The sequence below is a fragment of the Sapajus apella genome, unplaced genomic scaffold (assembly GCF_009761245.1).
Source record: "Sapajus apella isolate SASKATOON/1434 unplaced genomic scaffold, GSC_monkey_1.0 scaffold97, whole genome shotgun sequence".
Taxonomy (NCBI): Eukaryota; Metazoa; Chordata; class Mammalia; order Primates; family Cebidae; genus Sapajus; species Sapajus apella.
In genome coordinates, this window is record NW_022437037.1 from 1,218,121 (window position 1) to 1,235,157 (window position 17,037).

Sequence of the window (17,037 nt, forward strand, 5' to 3'; positions counted from 1 at the left end):
TGGGAGGACCCTGGGAACACTGGGCAAGGAGAAGTTTGGAATAAGAGCCTGTCAGTTTTGAAATACTGACAGACCTGGGGCTGGGGGGCGGGGGAGAGAGAGAGAGAGAGAGAGAGAGAGAGAGAGAGAGAGAGAGAGAGAGAGAGAGAGGAAGAGAACAAACAGATAAGCCAGTAATTGCACTTGAAGATTTTAACACCTCTCTCAGAAACTGCACTCAAACTGATAAAATACGAGCAAAGATATAAAACGTTTGAATAACCTGATTAATAAGCCCAGAACTTTTTCAAGCCAGCAGATCCCATATCCTTTCAGAATCAACTATGTACTAAGCCACTAAAGAAATCTCAATTCCAAAGAGCCAATATCGTATCTAAAACCATCTCTGATCATACAATGAAAAAATGAGAATGTAAAGCAAAAAAAAAAAATTTTTTTTAAGCCACATGATTGGAAAATGCAGAACCTACAACTGAATAAGAGGAAGCCATAAGGGAAATTATTAACATCTTAGACGAAAATAGTAACGAAATCGCTACATCACAGAATTTGTAGGAGGACTAGCATGGTGGCTCACACCTGTAATCCCAGTACTCTGGGAAGCTAAGGCAGGAGGATCACTTGAGGCCAGGAGTTTGAGACGAGCCTGGACAACATAGTGAGACCCTGTCTCTACAAGAAATTTTTTTTTTTTAAACAGTAGCCGGTCATGGTGGTGTGTTCCTGTAGTCCCAGCTACTTGGGAGGCTGAGGCAGGAGAACAGTTAGCCCAGGAGTTTTAGATTACAATGAGCTGATTGCACAACTGCACTCCACTCTCCTCGGTGACAGAAACCCCATCTCTAAAAAATAAAAATAAAAAAATTGTGGGACACGATTGAAGAAGTAGACAATGAAATTTACAGTTTAAATTTGTACAAAAGCAAGAAAGATTGGAAATAAACAAGCTAAGCATTTAACTGAAGACAGGAAAAGAGCAACAAGTAAATGCAAAGAAATAGGAAATAATGGTCGTGAAGAGTTGATGAAATCAAGCAAACAAATTATGAACAAAGTCAAAATGTTGTTCTTTGAAATGGCAGAAAGAAACAAACTTCAGACAAGAAAAAAGAAGATGCAAATGAGAATTAAAACAGATGACTGCTGATGTAACAGTTAACTAATAAGAATATTATTAATAACCATGTATTATCAAATATCTGGAAATATATAAAATGTCAAAATTGGTATAAGAGAACTAAACAACTATTAAACAATTGAAATAAAACTAAAGACCCTTTTCTCAAAATATCCCCAGGACCCAGTCATCATATGGGTGAGTTTACTCAGACTTCCAAGAAATGATGGCCTTTTTCTGACAAAACTCATCCTAGAAAATAAGAAAGGAGTAAGGCAGCCCATCTCACCTTAAAAGATGAGTGGATTCCAAACCAGATAATGACAATACACAAACACACATGAAAATTAGACACTGGTTTTGCTTTATGAACATGGATATAAAAATTCTCAATAAAATATTATCTGTCTGAATTCAGCAGTATATTCAATATTTATTCATTAAGACCGAGTAGGGATTATCCCAGGAATGCAAGAATGGCCCGACAGCAGAAAGTTCATTGGTGTAATTCATCTCATTAATGGACTAAAGGAAAAAAATGCCACAATCAATTGATGCAGAAAATGCACTTGATAACTATCTTACCAGGAGTTCTCTTCAAGGTAGAGACAAGTCAAGTATGCCCACTACCACCGTTTCCTCAGTGTACATTGGCAGTCCAAGCCAATGCCATAAGACATGAAAAATAAATGAAGTATAAGGGTTGAAAAGAAGAGGCAGAGCTGTCATTCTCAGCAAGCTGTGTAATTATTTATACAGGAAACCCAGGAAACCTAACAGAATCAACAAACACTGAGAAGAAATGGGAGAGTTAGGCAAAGTTGCCAAATATAAAAGCAGCTCCCATGGCTGGACGCAGTGGCTCATGCCTGTAATACCCACACTTTGGGAGGCCAAGCAGGATGGATCACTTGAGGTCAGGAGTTCGAGACCAGCCTGGCCAACATGATGAAACCCTGTCTCTACTAAAAATACAAAAATTAGCCAGGCGTGGTGACCGGCATCTGTAATCCCAACTACCTGGGAGGCTGAGGCGGGAGAATTGCTTGAACCCCAGAGGCAGAGGTTGCAGTGAGCCAAGATGATGCCATTGCACTCCAGCCTGGGCAACAGGAGCAAGACTCCATCTCAAAAAAATAAAAGCAACTCCCAGAAATAAGTAATATTTCTCTACGTGTCCAACAGCAACTAGGAAATAAAGCAGAAAATAAGAGAACCTTTCATATAATCATAAAGTGTTTAGGAATTAGCCTAACAAAAATGGGAAGACTTGTTTGAAGAAGATTTTTTAACTCTTGTAAGAGACAAAGGCTATCTGAAGAAACACCAAGATATCCCATGTTTATGGCTGGAGCAGCTTAACATTCCAAGACCCCTTTCCACTAGAACATCCTAAGTGCCTTAAGATCAAGAACCCTTGTTCTTCATGTATACCTCTATGAATAGGGCAGTGTTTGGCACAAAATCGCCGCATGTTAAAGGTTTATTCATTGAATTCATGTGAAGATGCCAGTCTTTCTCAAATTACTATATTCAGCTCAAATCATAATTTAAGCAAATCATAATAAAAAAATCACATTATTTTCTAAAAATAAGCAAGATTTGTGGGGAGACTTGACCGAGTTATTCTAAAATGCTAAAAATGCTTATGGAAGAATGAAAGTGCCCAGTAGTTAAACATTTCGAAAAAAAGAAAATAGTAAAATGGGGATTCACTCTTCCAGCTACAGACACTGCAAGCTAATGAAAACAGTGTGATGCCATTCCAATGTCAGACACTCACCACTGGGGAGACTGGAGGTGGAATTTATGGATGTCAGATTTTTCTATGAATCTACAATGGTTCTAAATTTTTTAAAAAAGTTATGCAGTGTGGCACTGACCCTGAAATACAATGATGCATGGGTCGGGGACGGTGGCTCGTGTACGGATGTGTGTACACGCTGTGTGGGAAATATACCTAGGGGTAGAATTGCTGGATCACAGAGGAGGCATATTTGCAGAATTAGTAAATATTTCCAAATAGTCTTCTAAAGTGGTTGCAGCCATTTACACTCACCCCAGCAATGACAGTTCCAGCTATTCCACATCCTTAACAAAGTTTGATATTGTCCAGCTTTACAATTAGCAGTGTTTGCAGATGTGAAGCTGGATTTCATTGCAGTTGAAATTTGCATATCCCTGTTGACTAATGAGGTCGGGCAATTGTTCTTGTGCTTATTGGTCATCTGTAAACCTTCCTTTGTGAAGACCTGGTAAGTCTTTCGCCCATTTTTCTATTGGGTGTCTGTCTCTTCCTTGCTTTATTCCTTATATTCTTTATGTATTCTAAAAGTGAGTCCTTTATCACATAAACGTGCAAATTCTGGGCTGTGGCTTGCCTTTTCACCTTCTTAATGGTGTTTTGGTTTGGTTTGGTTTTGGTTTTTTGAGACAGTCTGACTCTGTTGCCCAGGCTGGAGTGCAGTGGCACAATCTCGGCCCACTGCAACCTCTGCCTTCTGGGCTCAAGCAATTCTCCTGCCTCAGCCTCCTGAGTAGCTGGGATTACAGGTGTATGCCACCACACCTGGCTAATTTTTGTATTTTTATTAGTGACAGGGTTTCACCATGTTAGCCAGGCTGGTCTCGAACCCCTGACATCCAGTGATCTGCCCTCCTCAGCCTCCGAAAGTTCTGAGATTACAGGTGTGAGCCACCACACCCGGCCCTTAATGGTATCTTTCAATGAACCAAAGTTATTAATAAGCATCGTCCAATTTTCAATCTTTTCCTTTACGATCAGTGCTTTCTGTGGCTTGTTTAAGAATCTTTGCCTATCCTCCCAAACCTTTTTTTAAAAAGTTTGGCTTTTTCTCCTGCCAGTACCTTCCCTGGAAGATGAGTGAGGAACGGTTTCTGGAGGAGGCAAGGTACACCCTGAGCTCTAGAGGGGGCTGGGCTGGGCTAAGTTTCCTGGGGAAGGTAAGCACATACCAAGGGGGGAAGGTATTTCATTGTTCACTGGGCATCAGCAAACGTTTATGGAGGAGGGCAGGGGTGGCCTTGTGTGTGTCATCACCACAGTCCTGCAGTTAGGGATGCCCCATTTAGCAGATGAGGAAACTGAGGCTCCAGAGAGGGCTCAGAAGCACACAGCCAGAGAGGGGCAGCTCAGGGCCTCCAGCCCAGAAACATCCAACTCCAGTGCCATTCCTGAGCATGGCCTGGATTATTCGCACCTGGAAGGAGGTGTCCTGTCCTGTGGGGTTAAGGTGAGGACAGCTCATCAGGTCAGACAGGCCCAGTTCAGGGCCCAGCTTAGTCACCTCCCTCCATGTGCCAGGGGTTCCGGGATAACAGCAGCCAGCAGCCACCCAGGCTTTCTGGAGGAGGAATTGAGCAAATCCTTTACATGCTTGGCCTGGGGCGTGGCACACTGCGGGGGTGGGTGGGGTGCGTCAGAAGGCACTTGACCATGGGGAAGCCCCACCTGGCCCCACGGGCAGGAATGGGGACTGAGGGTCTAAGGTCAAGTGACCTGCCTCCCCCGACCTGTCCCCTGGTGTTGTGCAGTGACTCAGGAGCACGCCTTGCTCGGAATCCGCTTCCAGGCTAAGCACCTGCCCCAGTCGCTCAAGAGAGCTTCCTGCTGGGGCCTCCAGCACCCCACCTCACTGACTGGGGGACACTCCCTCGGGTGGATCCTGGCAGGGGCTGAGACCACCTCCTGCAGGCCCAGGAAGAGGCACTTCGCAGCGAGGCAAAGCCCCTTGGAGTCCCATTGCTCAGCGAGAGGGCCCCAGGAGGTCTCTGGCCTGCTTTCTCCCCTGGAACACGAGGGTCCTGGCACCTCCTCCCCTTCCAGGTTGCGGGGCAGGCTGGACGTCCAGGGCCACCCCACGCGAGGCCCCTCCCACCGCGCTGCCCGCCCCGGACCCCGCCCTCAGACACGGATTCGCACGCGGTCCGGCCGCGCGGGGGCGCTCGGCTCCCCGGCCCCCGCTGGGCTCTGCGGGAACGCTCCAGCCGCGCGCTGGGGATGCTCGGACCCCGGCACACACTAGGCGGAGCTCCACGGACTGGTGGGAAATCAATCCTTCGGCCCCGCGCCGCGGAGGTGTGTTTGGAAGGAGGCTAGCTCTCCGCGCGAGTCCCCGCCGCGCCCGCCAGGCTCCCACCCGCTGTGGCGTCCGGACCAGGGCGGCCCCCACGGACGGCGGGCTGGGCCCGGCCACGCTAGCCTTGCTTGGGAATGCCGGTCGCCTGGAGGGGCCCGAGCAAGCCCCCAGCTACACCCGCCCTTAAAGGGTGGGCTTGGGCAAGTCACATCACGTGCCTCAACATTCGCATGCGGAAAATGGGGAGAACAGTCCCTCCTTTAAAAGGTTGTTGAGAAAGTTAAAAGGAGATGTATCACTAGTGCTCAGCTTCCAGGCCTTAGGCAAGCCACCTGCGCCCGTCCCTGAGCCTCAGTTTCCCCAGCTGTAAAATGTGGATAAGGAAAGTCCTGCCCTCGGCCAGGCGCGATGGCTCATGCCTGTAATCCCAGGACTTTGGGAAGCCGAGGCAGGCAGATCACCTGACGTCGGGAGTTCAAGACCAGCCTGACCAACATGGAGGAAACCCGTCTCTATTAAAAATACAAAATTAGCCGGGCATCATTGCAGCTCCTGTAATCCCAGCTACTTGGGAAGCTGAGGTAGGAGAATCACTTGAACCCGGGAGGTAGAGGTTGCGGGGTTGTGGTAGGCCAAGATCATGCCATTGCACTTCAGCCTGGGCAACAAGAGCAAAACTCCACTCCATCTCAAGAAAAATAAAAGAAAGAAAGAAAAGAAAAGCCCTCCCCTCACAGGGCCATTGGATAAGCTTGGTCCACGCTGCTGGTTACCCCCAGAGCTCTCGGTAAATGGAGCTATTGAGGTTATGCCCACTCAGCAGAGGCCCTGCCTGCAGTCCCAAGCCTGTGCCCAAATCCCACAGGTTGTCATTTAGGGACCCAGGCCCCCCAGTTTGGGAGCTGGTGGCTTAGAGTGGGTGCTCCCTCTGGTTGCTGACTGTGCAGCCACAAGTGTCTGTGCAGGAGGCTTGGTGGCAGTGCCCCTCCCCTGGCTGCCCTGCAGGGCTCGCTCTGGTTGAGTCACCCAGCAAAAACACTCCGCTACTTGATACCATCCAGAAAATGAAAATGTCCCAGGCGCCTAATCCTTCCCTTCCTTTTGGCAACTTAAACTATCCTGAAACACAGCCAAGATATTGAACGCAGTGTGAGCGTCCTCGCCAGAACGTAGCCCTCCCGCAAAGCCAGCCTTGGGGACTCATGGAGCAAAGCCACGTTCCTCCCTCAGTCTCTGAACCCTGGCCCCCACCAGCCGGCATCTCAGCCACCTTCAAACCCGCCGACCTGAGGGGCACGCCAGGAACCCTGACTTCCTTCCCAGCCTGGGCTGTGCCGCCCCCAATCCCCCCACTGAAAAATATTTGAAATGGTCTTTGACTGAAATGAGATTAATCCTCAGTTCCCTGACAGTGTCTTTGGGCATGTGTTTTTATAACCTCCCTTTCAAATGAGAACCATTTGCCGCCGGGAAGCTGGGGAGGCCTTGCCCCAACTGCTGGGCCACACATCACCGGCACCTGATTGAATGTCATGGACAGTGGAGGGGGCAGGGCTGAGGTGAGGGCCATGCACTCAGGGCCAAGTGTCCTCCGCTGGCCTTTGCCTGAGTCCCCATCTCCAGCCAGTAGTATAAGCTAGAGGATATGAATTCCAACCTGGATCCCCCACACCACAGTACGCCCTCAAGCCGGTGACTTTGCCTCTCTGAGCCTCACTTTCCTCATCTGTAAAATGGGGGTGTTTATGGCCCCTGTCACCCAGGTGATGGGTTCAGTCCGGTGCCTGAAGATAACTGAGCCTTGTTGTTTGATGAGGCTTTTGAACACAACCTCAGCTCCCTCACAACTCCTGGTGGGAGGGCAGAGTCCCACGGCCCCGCCCCAGGCTGGGGTCTTCCAGAGCGCCGCAAACAGTCATCCTGAATGTGGTTCGAGTCTCCTACTCTTCCAGACTTGCCCCTAAACGAGAGGCCATCTCTACAAAGAACCCGAGTTGCCATGCTTGCCTAGGGAGGGAGCTGTGCGTGCGGTGCCTCCATGCAGGTTCTTTCATTAACTCTGAGCACTGGCTCGGTGGCCTCCTCTCCCGGCACAATCCCCCGCCACCCCCACCATCCCAGGTCCTGTTTGAAGTCTGCGACACCACCACCCCCACCTTCGCCTTCCTGCCGTCCCTGCTTGCCGAAGCAGCTACAGCCCCTTAGGGCTCAGCTGGGAGGGATTTATTGGAGAATTTCAATCATGGGGTCTTGGCTCAAACTTGCTTCCTCAAAAATCTCCCCAGAAGTTGGCTACATGTGAAACTGAGGCATGAAGGAAGGACTCGGATGATTTCAGGACTCAGAACTCCACCTGGGCCTGTCAGAGAATTCACAGCCCCTCACTTGGAGGAAGAGAGCACAGAACAGCAAGAAAGAGGCAGGTTCCCGGGACGATGCGGAGGTACCCTGCTCGGTTCACTTTTAAGGAGCTGCTTAGAAACAGTGTTTCAGCTTTGGCCGCCACACCCGCCCCAACCATGACACTTGAGTGCAGGAGTCTGATCTCTGTGGTGTAAGCCCCCTGTTGGTCTTGGGGTGGGGAAGTGTGGGACGGAATCCAGGATGAGAGTCCTGAAGTGTAGAATCAGAAACTGTAGAATCAAAGCCACACTGGTGTGCCATTTTTCTTAAACTGTGTGGGTTCCCTCCCCAAAGGCATTCCCTGGGCAGCTTTCAGACTAAGGAGCCCACGCCCTTCCACAGGAGCCCAGCCAAGAAGGGTCCGGGACAGAGGCTCTATGCGTGGTTCATTTTTCTCCCCTCTGGGCAGGGCTGACTCATTCCATTTCTCAGAGCGATCTTTGCAATGATGGATAAGCTGAGGCCCCCAGCTGCCGTGGCTCTGGGGAGAAAAACCATCTTTTGCAGTTTCACATGAAGCCTCCTACTTCTTTCTTAACAAGTGCTGAAAGCGGCTCAACCAGAAACACCCCGGACTGCCATGACCAAGGAGATGACCACATCAGGCAGCAGAGCTCAGGAATAGGAACTAGCCGGCCAAGCGGTCCCAGAGTGAGGTGTCTGATTCCCTCCCGGGACACCCGGCCAACTGCGCTTTGAAGCGGTGGCTGAGGCTGTGGGCGCTGGGGAGGAGTGGGACCAGGGGCCGGCCTCCCCTGCATGATGTACACAGATTGACCGAGATAAAGGAACCGCAGCTTCGTCCAACTTGTGCTGAATTCCTCTTTTCAAAAGCCCTTTCAGATGGTTTCACTTCTCTGCCTGCTTTGTTGAAAGATGTAAAAATTTCAAACCACCACAAAGTAAACATTTCAAAACCCTCTCTTTTCAAAATCAGTCGCATTTTCAAAAAATCTCTTGAATTCCACCCCCCGCACCCCACTTCTTTTGCTGTCTTTGAATTGGAGTGTTTTTCATTAATTTAGAAGCAGTCCAGGTAAAGCTGGTGTTTTCGAGCCGTGTTTTACGGGCGGGAAGTAGCTTTGTTATTTAGTAGATGTATTAGATAAGTCGATGTCTTGTCAAAATCAAGCAGGTTTTCTTTATTAGGGTGAAATCGTAATGAACTCATCTGCTTCTAATATTTATAAAGAGAAGAGAGGCCATTAATTCTACTGCTTGTGAATAAAACCATCTGTGATTTCTTTCCATTTGATGGGTTTGGTTTTAATATACATTTTTCACAAATAAGCACAGAGATTTTTTGGTGAAAATGTCACATTCAGGATCTCATAAAGAAAGAATGCAAAGAGGGGAAAACTAAATGTTGTGTTAGCTAAGTAATTTCTCACCTTGCAGAGTGGGGAACACTTGAGCCAACGTTAGCACATTAGGTGATAGAATCGCCGTTCCCCGCTAATGCGGTCCATGACATGTGACAAGGCAAACCTCGTCCGTTTTGAAGTTTGTTTTCCTTCGGGAATTACACAGTTCGTTTAACCTAATCTGTCCTGACACTTGAATTATAATATTATGAGCTTCTTCGGGGAAGTAAAACAGTAGTTGCCTGCTTAAAAGCAAAGCAGAAGTTAATCAAGTGGGCAAAATGTCAAGGAAAGAGGGCTAATCGAATCATGGTGTCATTCTCTAGAGAAAATATAGTCAAGTTGTATTTTTTTTTCCAGTGGAAATCTTGGACGCCTAATGACATATTTCTGTCCAGGAAGAAATTTGAACTCTGAAGCCGAACTTGATTAAACCCCAAACCGAGAGACCTTGCCCAATGGGACCACTCTGGGACTTTGACTTCTGGGTGTCGGAGCTTAATTAAAATATTCATCCAGCTGCTCTCCACTCACCAAGGGGGCCCAGAGGAATTAAACCAATAAGCTTAATTCTATTAGTTCACCTGCCTGTGTACATAGAGATGCGGAAGACCATTTACTGATTCAGAAAAAAAATCATCCGACCCACCCTATAAATTCAGCATGGGCAGCCATCACTGCAGCTGCAAAATCATCTCCCTAGCAGACGTAACATTCAGGAATCTCAACTCCCGACTCTGAACACACACAGCTATTTTTAAGACTCTTCTAAGAAAACCAAAATGCCAAACGGGTCAGTACAAGGATTTATGTGCGTGCATGTGTGTATGTTATGATTTATGTGTCACTTATAATAACGTGTAACATTTACTTTGTGCCACAGTGCTGAGCCTTTCATTCGTGTCTCAAGGAAACTGTCACTTCCACTCTAAAAAGTCAACACTATCATTACCCCCACTTGACAGATGAGAAAACTGAGGCTCTGTGAGATGAAATGACTTGAAGCCGACAATTCTCAGACCACAGAGTCTGCTGAGCATTTAACCCCTAGTAATGAAGGCTCTGCTGAAATTTGGATCTTCGTTTTACATTTTAATTGATGTCTTATCTGCCATGTACACACCTAGTATAACATGTGGAAGGTACACAAGCCGCAAAGTGAAAAGTCAGCCTCCCACCTCAGCGACCTGCTCCCCTCCCCAAGGCAGCCACCGTAGATAATTTGTCTCTCCTTCTGGAGTGGAGGCTGATACCAGCCAGTATGCGTGTGGCTCTTTTTGTAAAAACAGATACGGAGCCTAACAGGTCCGCTGCTCTGCAGCTTGCTTTTCTCATTTAATAATATATCTTGGGAGAGTTCTCCATCTCGTTCCTTTGAAGGCTACACGTCATTCCATTCAATAGAAGGAGCAGACTGACCCCTCTGGGATTGTCCATATTCAACCATTTTTGACCAGCAAAAGATGACGATTTCACGTGATTCTGCCTGATACCATCATTGTTTACTGAATCTACTGTGATGGGTGTTTGGCTACATGATTTCACATCTTTGGCCCTTATAAACAGTGCCGTGATGGGTATCTTTTGCACACCCTGGTGGCTATTATCTGCAGGATAAATTCCTAGAGGTGCCACTGCCTCTGAGACCCTGGGTAAGTCGAGTTCCTTAACACCGAGTGTGAAACAAAGCGGCGCATTAGATGGTTTCTGAAGCTCCGGCGGGCTCTGCTGTTCTGCAAGAATGTACCTCCCACATCTGTAATTCTACATCATAGCTAGAGATTCCTCACCCTGACCCTGTGAATAGAGCCACAGCTGAAGCCCAGGGTCCCCCAAATCACTGTGGAAACAAATGTTTCCCACTAAATGCTAACTAACTCCCTGCTGGTCGTATTTGTCAACTAGAGAATGAGACATTTCCCGGTGATCAATACAAATGGAATAGAAATCTATCCTGGGCAGCAGCAGCAAGACTTGGTTTTTAATAAGGGAACCTCCAGAGGATATTGCATTCCTATGACAACGGCTGACAGACCTTGATTTTTAGTGTCAGAAGCTGTTTGATGCAAAGGTCTGTGGCCGGGCCCGACCAGGCGGTGGGTGGTGGCGGTGGGGGAGTTCAGGCCGGAACCAGGCTGGTCCTGAAAGGCTGTTGCAGAAGCCTGCCGGCCACGCCAGCCCACTGCCCATCCATGGCCCCTGTGGGCCACCTGTTCACGAAGGCAGCCACATTTGCCAGCTGAGCTACGGGGGAACCAGCCGGGCCGGACAGCTAGCCAAAGATGACCCATAGCCACAGATCTGTTATTTACAGCTTGCCCCTGGTCCCCAGTGACCGGGCAGCTCTTGGATAACAGCAGTTCATCTTAAACAAGACCAGGTACTTGGGCAGAGGTGGCAGAGAACACAAATGATTGTATTGATGGTCTCTTTTCTTGCTGTAAATTAATCTTGTAACAGAGACACCCTGCGTTACTTGTGGTTTGCAGTCTTCAGAGGGTTAGTTACGAACTGCCCAAGACAAACTAGGATGTTCTGAAAACACAATTCTTGCCCAAACCGCTGAGACGACTCTGGGTTCCATCTCTTGATTCTTCTGCCTCTTTTAAAATTATCTGCCAATATAGACCAGGGCTGGGAAAGACGGCAGAAACAGGAAAGCAGCTGGCATCAAAGCAGATAGGATCGGCAGTGATTTATTTCCAGCGACGTGATATTTTAGGTTATTGTTGTTGTTGTATGTGTGCAATAAATCATATTTTAAAGCATCCATTAATAGAGTGTTTTATTCTCAAAAAGTAATTTTTTAAAAAATTCTTTCAAGTGGTTGGGTTGTTTCTCAAGTTGCATCCTCAGGTTTTATTAAGAGATGTGACAATAATAACATGCCAATAAATTTTTCCATTGGGAAATTTTGCTACTTAGAAAAAGTCTTGTCCTTGTAAAAAAGTAGAAGAAAAACAAGAAAGGGAGCCTTAGAGATGATTGCTTAAAATACTTTGTTTGAATATATGTAAATGTATTTAGGCCTTCAGCTTTTTAACCACCAAATTCATGTTTAGGAATTTTAAGCCCCACAATGAGGTTTCTCTCGGAGTTTCCAAAGGCAGCTTCAAAATTTCGTCTACCAGAGCCTTTAAAATCAGGTACAGAGGTCCCGAGGAAGGTCTCGGGGAATGATTACAAGATTCCTCTGTGCGACACAGCAACACCCGGCCTGGCTCATGGGCGCTCTCGGACCCTCTGTTGAAAGCAACTGACTAGGCTGCGGCTTAAAACTAATCTTGTCCTCGGCTCCCTGGCAAGAGGTCAGCGGGTGCGTCTTCCCGAAGATGATCCCCAGCCAGATTTGAAGGGCTCCAGGAATATAACAAGTTGTAAAGGGCAGGGGAAGGGGGAGAGAGAAAGAAAAAGAATAAAGGCAAAATTAATTTTTACAATTAAGCATTTTTTTTCCATGTAGTTAATTTCCAGCCACTCACATTTATTGCACATTAATTATGCATACAGCTTTTGTGCGACTTAAAAAGTGAGGAATGTGATCCTTATTCTTTTATGGAGGCTCCGTCTGCCGTGCTGGAGGCTCTGCGGCTTCGGGTCAGAGGGGCAGGAGCCGAGTCCCCCTCTGCGAGCAGCCAGCGGCGGGCCACCTCACCCCCAGCCAGTCCAGGGCTCTCGGATTCCCCCACCTCGACTTTCTTAAAAGTGTTTCCTATAGTAGCGGTGGCGATCGGGGGCTGAAGGGGCCTGCCGGATTGGCTGGATGTGTTTCTGGGCTGAATCTTAGGAGAGGGACCCTGAACTAACCTCCTGACCAGCCTCCCCCTCAGCTTGCCCTGGCCAGTATCCGTGTTCAACCCCACTGACCGAGGCCCGGGTGTGAAAACAGGAGTGAAATGAACAAGGCCTTGGCCGGGAGGCATTGGGGGCACATGTCCTTCCTCCAAGCCCCTTTGTGCACCACAGGATGCCAAACAGGTGGGAGTATTAACTGGGCTGTGAGATGCTTCCCCCAATCCCAGCCTCAGACTCCTGATGGCCCCTCAAAGGCCTCAGGAAGGGCTGGGTAGGTGGCCCCTCTGCCCTCATGCTGTATGACACTAGACCACTGCCACAGGCTGTGCCCTCTCCGAATCTGTGTGGAAGTTCCTCTGAACAGCAGCAGGCCCATGCCTCTGTCCCTGGGAGAGCTCTATGAACCTGACCCCCTCTGCATCCCAGCTCAGAATACACCAAAGAAGACCCTCCCATGCAAACGACAGAGTTCACCGCTTGGCACATCCACAATGTGGGGTGCAGACAGCCCCGTCATCAGCTGCCCGAACTTCGGCCAAGAGCAAAGACCCAGGAGCCCGAGACCCCTCGTCCCATCCACTGAGAGACCCTCTGGGACTCAAGAGCAGTTGTCCCCATTGGACCAGGACCCTCGAGCTCTGCTCAGCGCTTGGCTCCCCATGTCCCCGGAAGCATGCTCTTCCTCCTCAGTCCAGGAGCCAGCCTGGGTGATTTCCTATGCAGATCCTGAGCAGACAGAGCCAGGACCCTCGCCCAGCCTCACTGCCCCCACTGCTGGGCACTTTGGCTAAGCTGGCTCCCCCTCTCTGGTCCGGTTCTGCATCTGAAAATGGGATTCGGAATTGGACCCAGAGCTAGGTGGAGCGTTATCTGAAGCACCCAGCCCAGTCTGAGCGTCCAGGAAGTGGCCTGAGGGGTGGACACAGAGACCCATTTTACAGCTGAGGAAACAGACTTTCAGGGGCAAGGTGCCCTGCCCTGCCTGGAGGCGACCAGGCCCAATGTGTGAAGGCTCCTGGTGCTGTCCTGGGTCCCGCCACCGTCAGCCCACCCGGGTTTAGAACACAACCCCTGTTGGTGCAGACGAGAAGTTAGAAGAGGAAACTCACTCAACCAGTCCCCGTCCTACAGAGCGGCTTTTGCGGCAGGCCGGCCGGGCGTTCCACACGGCATAGGTGGCCGCTCCCGCTCCTCGCCCGAGCTCCCCAGGTTCACAACCACAAACCAGCCACCAGGCATCAGCCCCAGAAACAAAGACTGCAGCGACCACAGCCGGTTCGCTCCCGCCAGCCCAGCCCTGCCGCCGGAACAGATCCCACCGCAGCCAGTGGTCCGAGCTTCATAACCAGGGACCTGACGACAGCCCTGGCCGCCACCCCAACCCCTGACCCAACCGTGGGAGGGGGCAGGGGCCTGGGCCACCCCTTTTCTCTCTTTTTTTTTTTTTTTTTGCTTTAATAAAAACTGCTCTCCCGATGGCCCTGCTGGGATAAACTGTAAAACATCCTCCCGTTCTCTTCTGGATCCTGCAGTGACTCGAAGACAAACTTGAAAATAAAGTCAGCATCATAAAGAAATCGGCCGCGCATAGCAGTAAACTACACGTTTAACATTTATGACTCTGCGTTCTGACAAACTAAAATGTGGAAACATGCCAAAATTTGGCTTTCATAAAACAATTTCTCGTCAAGTTCTTTCCTTTGACAAAATGCCTCTCTGTCATTCCTGGCTGGTGAGACTTGCTGCAAACCAGTAGCATTTCCAGAAACGGGTCTGGGGTTTGAGGCTTGCGTGATCCCCAGAGCCTCCCTCTGGCTCTGTTAGATTTCCTCTGATTGACAATATTCACTCCTAGTGACAATATTCTAGCTTTCCTAGTAAACGGCAGTGAGCAATCACGTCACCCAGGGACAGGGGTGGGTGTCACCATCATTCAGAAACAGGAAACCTTACGAGGCAGCCAGTCACAGGCACCAGAACTCTGCTTTTTTTTTTTTTTTTCTAACTGTGGTAAAACACAGATCATGCAAAATTCACCGGCTTAACCATATTTAAATGTACAGGTTGTGGCTTAAGTACCTTCACGGTGTCACGCAATCATCACCCCATTCATTTCTAGAACTCATTGCATCTTGCAAAACTGAAACTCTGTCCCCACGAAATAAGAACTCCCCACTCCCCACTCCCCCAGCCCTGGGCAATCTCCATTCCATTTTCTGCCTCATGAACTTGACTTCTCTGGATACCTCATATACCTGGATTCATTCTGCACTGTCTTGTTGTGACCAGCTTTCACTGAGTGTAACACCCTCCAGGTTCACCATGTTATAGCACATGTCTGAATTTCACCCCTTTTTAAGGCTGAATAATATTCTGTTCCCAAAGCCCTATTTCTAATGCTACACAGAGCACAGACCCACATTCCGACATGAGAATACACCCAGATCAGCATCTTAAGACAATACATGCACCTAAATGCATCCCCGCCTCCTCCAGCCTCTCGTGCACACATGAGGACCACCCTTTTGGACCTGTGGGATCCTCAGTTGCACCCCCGGATAAATGCAGTCACACCACAGCCTCCATCTGCGGCTCTCACCTGGGCACGCCCCCATGCACACCCCCCAACAGAAGGGGTTGTGGGAAATTTTGGAGACTCTTGGGGACATCACAGCTGGAGGGTCCCAGGTACCCATCTCAGCCCTGGGTGGAGGGCGGTATTTTGGCACTTGAACCCCTCCCCATCCCTGTCTCCAGCTCCCCTCCCCAGAGTAAAGGAAAGGGCGCTCAGCACCTCAGCAGGCCCCATAGCTCCCCGTTCAAGCTTAGCTTCCGTGGCCCCAAGGGGAACTGAGGACTTGGTGAGGGGAACACCAGTCAGCCCAGGTCTCACAGAGATTTGAGCCCAGATCCAATCTGCCTGTAAGCCTAGTAAACAGTAGTGAGCAAAATGTGTTCTAACTTGTGAAAGACAGAACATTTGTGAGGATGGGGCCAAGCTGGAAAAACAGGACCCTCTATGCCCAGGAGTATGAATGGGGTCCCAGGGGCAGCCTCTGGCCTGGGACATGTTCCCCGTACACACCCCGATCACCTACTGTATACTAGCATGGCGCTCTGCTCTCCTGGAGATCGCAAACTTTGGAATGGGAGCGTCATTCCATCCTCCAGCTGCCCCACAGGGGGACCAAGTTCAAAGGAAGCTTTGCGAGCAGTAACACAACACAGCACCTCCTCATCTACCAAAGATCCCAAAACTGACGCCTCGACTCATTCTCAAAATCCCTCTGTCTCCAATCACTGTTCATTTTCTTCAGATGATAATGGTGTTGTGGTTAAGAGAATATCCTTATTCTTAGAAATGCACACGGAAGTATTTAGGGATGACGCCTGAAATTTACTTTCAAACTTACAGCAAAAAATACATAACTCCAGAGATGTGTCTACACATCAATGTAGTTATGTAGCTATGCGTGTCGGCTCAGGAGGGGGTCTGAGAGTGTTCCTTGTATTCTTCCCTCAACTCTTCTATATGTCTGGATATTTTTATCATAAAAATTTGAGAAGAAAAATCCCTCGCCCTCACTGTGTCCATCCTGTGATCTCCCCTCTCCCTCTGCACCCTGTCATCAAGAAGTGACCAGGAAGTCCAAGAGGCTATGTCAATGGCAAGACGTTGAAAGAATGTTCTGCTGGGTTCACAGGCAGGAATATGCAACTTCCTACCTCCCAGCAGAGGCATGTGGCTCAGCCCCCAGCTTCGGAAGGAGCTCTTTAGGACGGGAGCAGGAAGCTGCCCCAGGGTGGCTTCACCACCACACGCCATCCCCAGGGACCCAGAGACAAACAGGAGGGCTGTCCCCAGCCCTCTCTCCTTATGGTCTAGCTGTGCTCTGGGTGTCCCAAACAGCTGAGAAGTGTGTGGCACAGAATCCATTGCTCATCAGAACCAGAAACCGGCCGGGCATGGTGGCTCATGCCTGTAATCCCAGAACTTTGGTAGGCTGAGGTGGGTGGATCACTGGAGGTCAGGAGTTCGAGACCAGCCTGACCAATATGGTGAAACCCCGTCTCTACTAAAAATGCAAAAATTAGCCAGGCGTGGTGGCATGTGCCTGTAGTCCCAGCTACTCAGGAAGCCAAGGCAGAAGAATTGCTTGAGTCTGGGAGGCGGAAGTTTCAGTAAGCTGAGACCACACCACTACACAACAGAGCGAGATTCTGTCTTTAAAAGAAAAAAAAAAAAAAAACAGAAGCC

The 17,037-nt window shown here is 49.0% G+C and overlaps 1 protein-coding gene across 4 annotated transcripts in view; it reads left to right on the plus strand.

Annotated features, from left to right (window-relative positions):
• MVB12B (multivesicular body subunit 12B) overlaps positions 1–17,037 on the plus strand; it is a 228,186-nt gene that overhangs the window by 186,404 nt on the left and 24,745 nt on the right. The window contains exons 10-11 of one of the 4 annotated variants that reach the window (XR_004262372.1): positions 7,503–7,660; positions 9,345–11,765. The exons of 1 other annotated variant lie outside the window; for it this stretch is intronic. Coding sequence is in view for 2 of the 3 variants with exons in the window: in XM_032257266.1 (XP_032113157.1) it covers positions 9,345–9,401 (57 nt within the window). In the remaining variant the exon portion in view is untranslated. Of the gene's footprint in view, positions 1–7,502; positions 9,317–9,344; positions 11,766–17,037 lie in introns of those variants that run through there. 2 more of the 4 variants (XM_032257266.1, XM_032257269.1) reach the window with 2 other exon arrangements.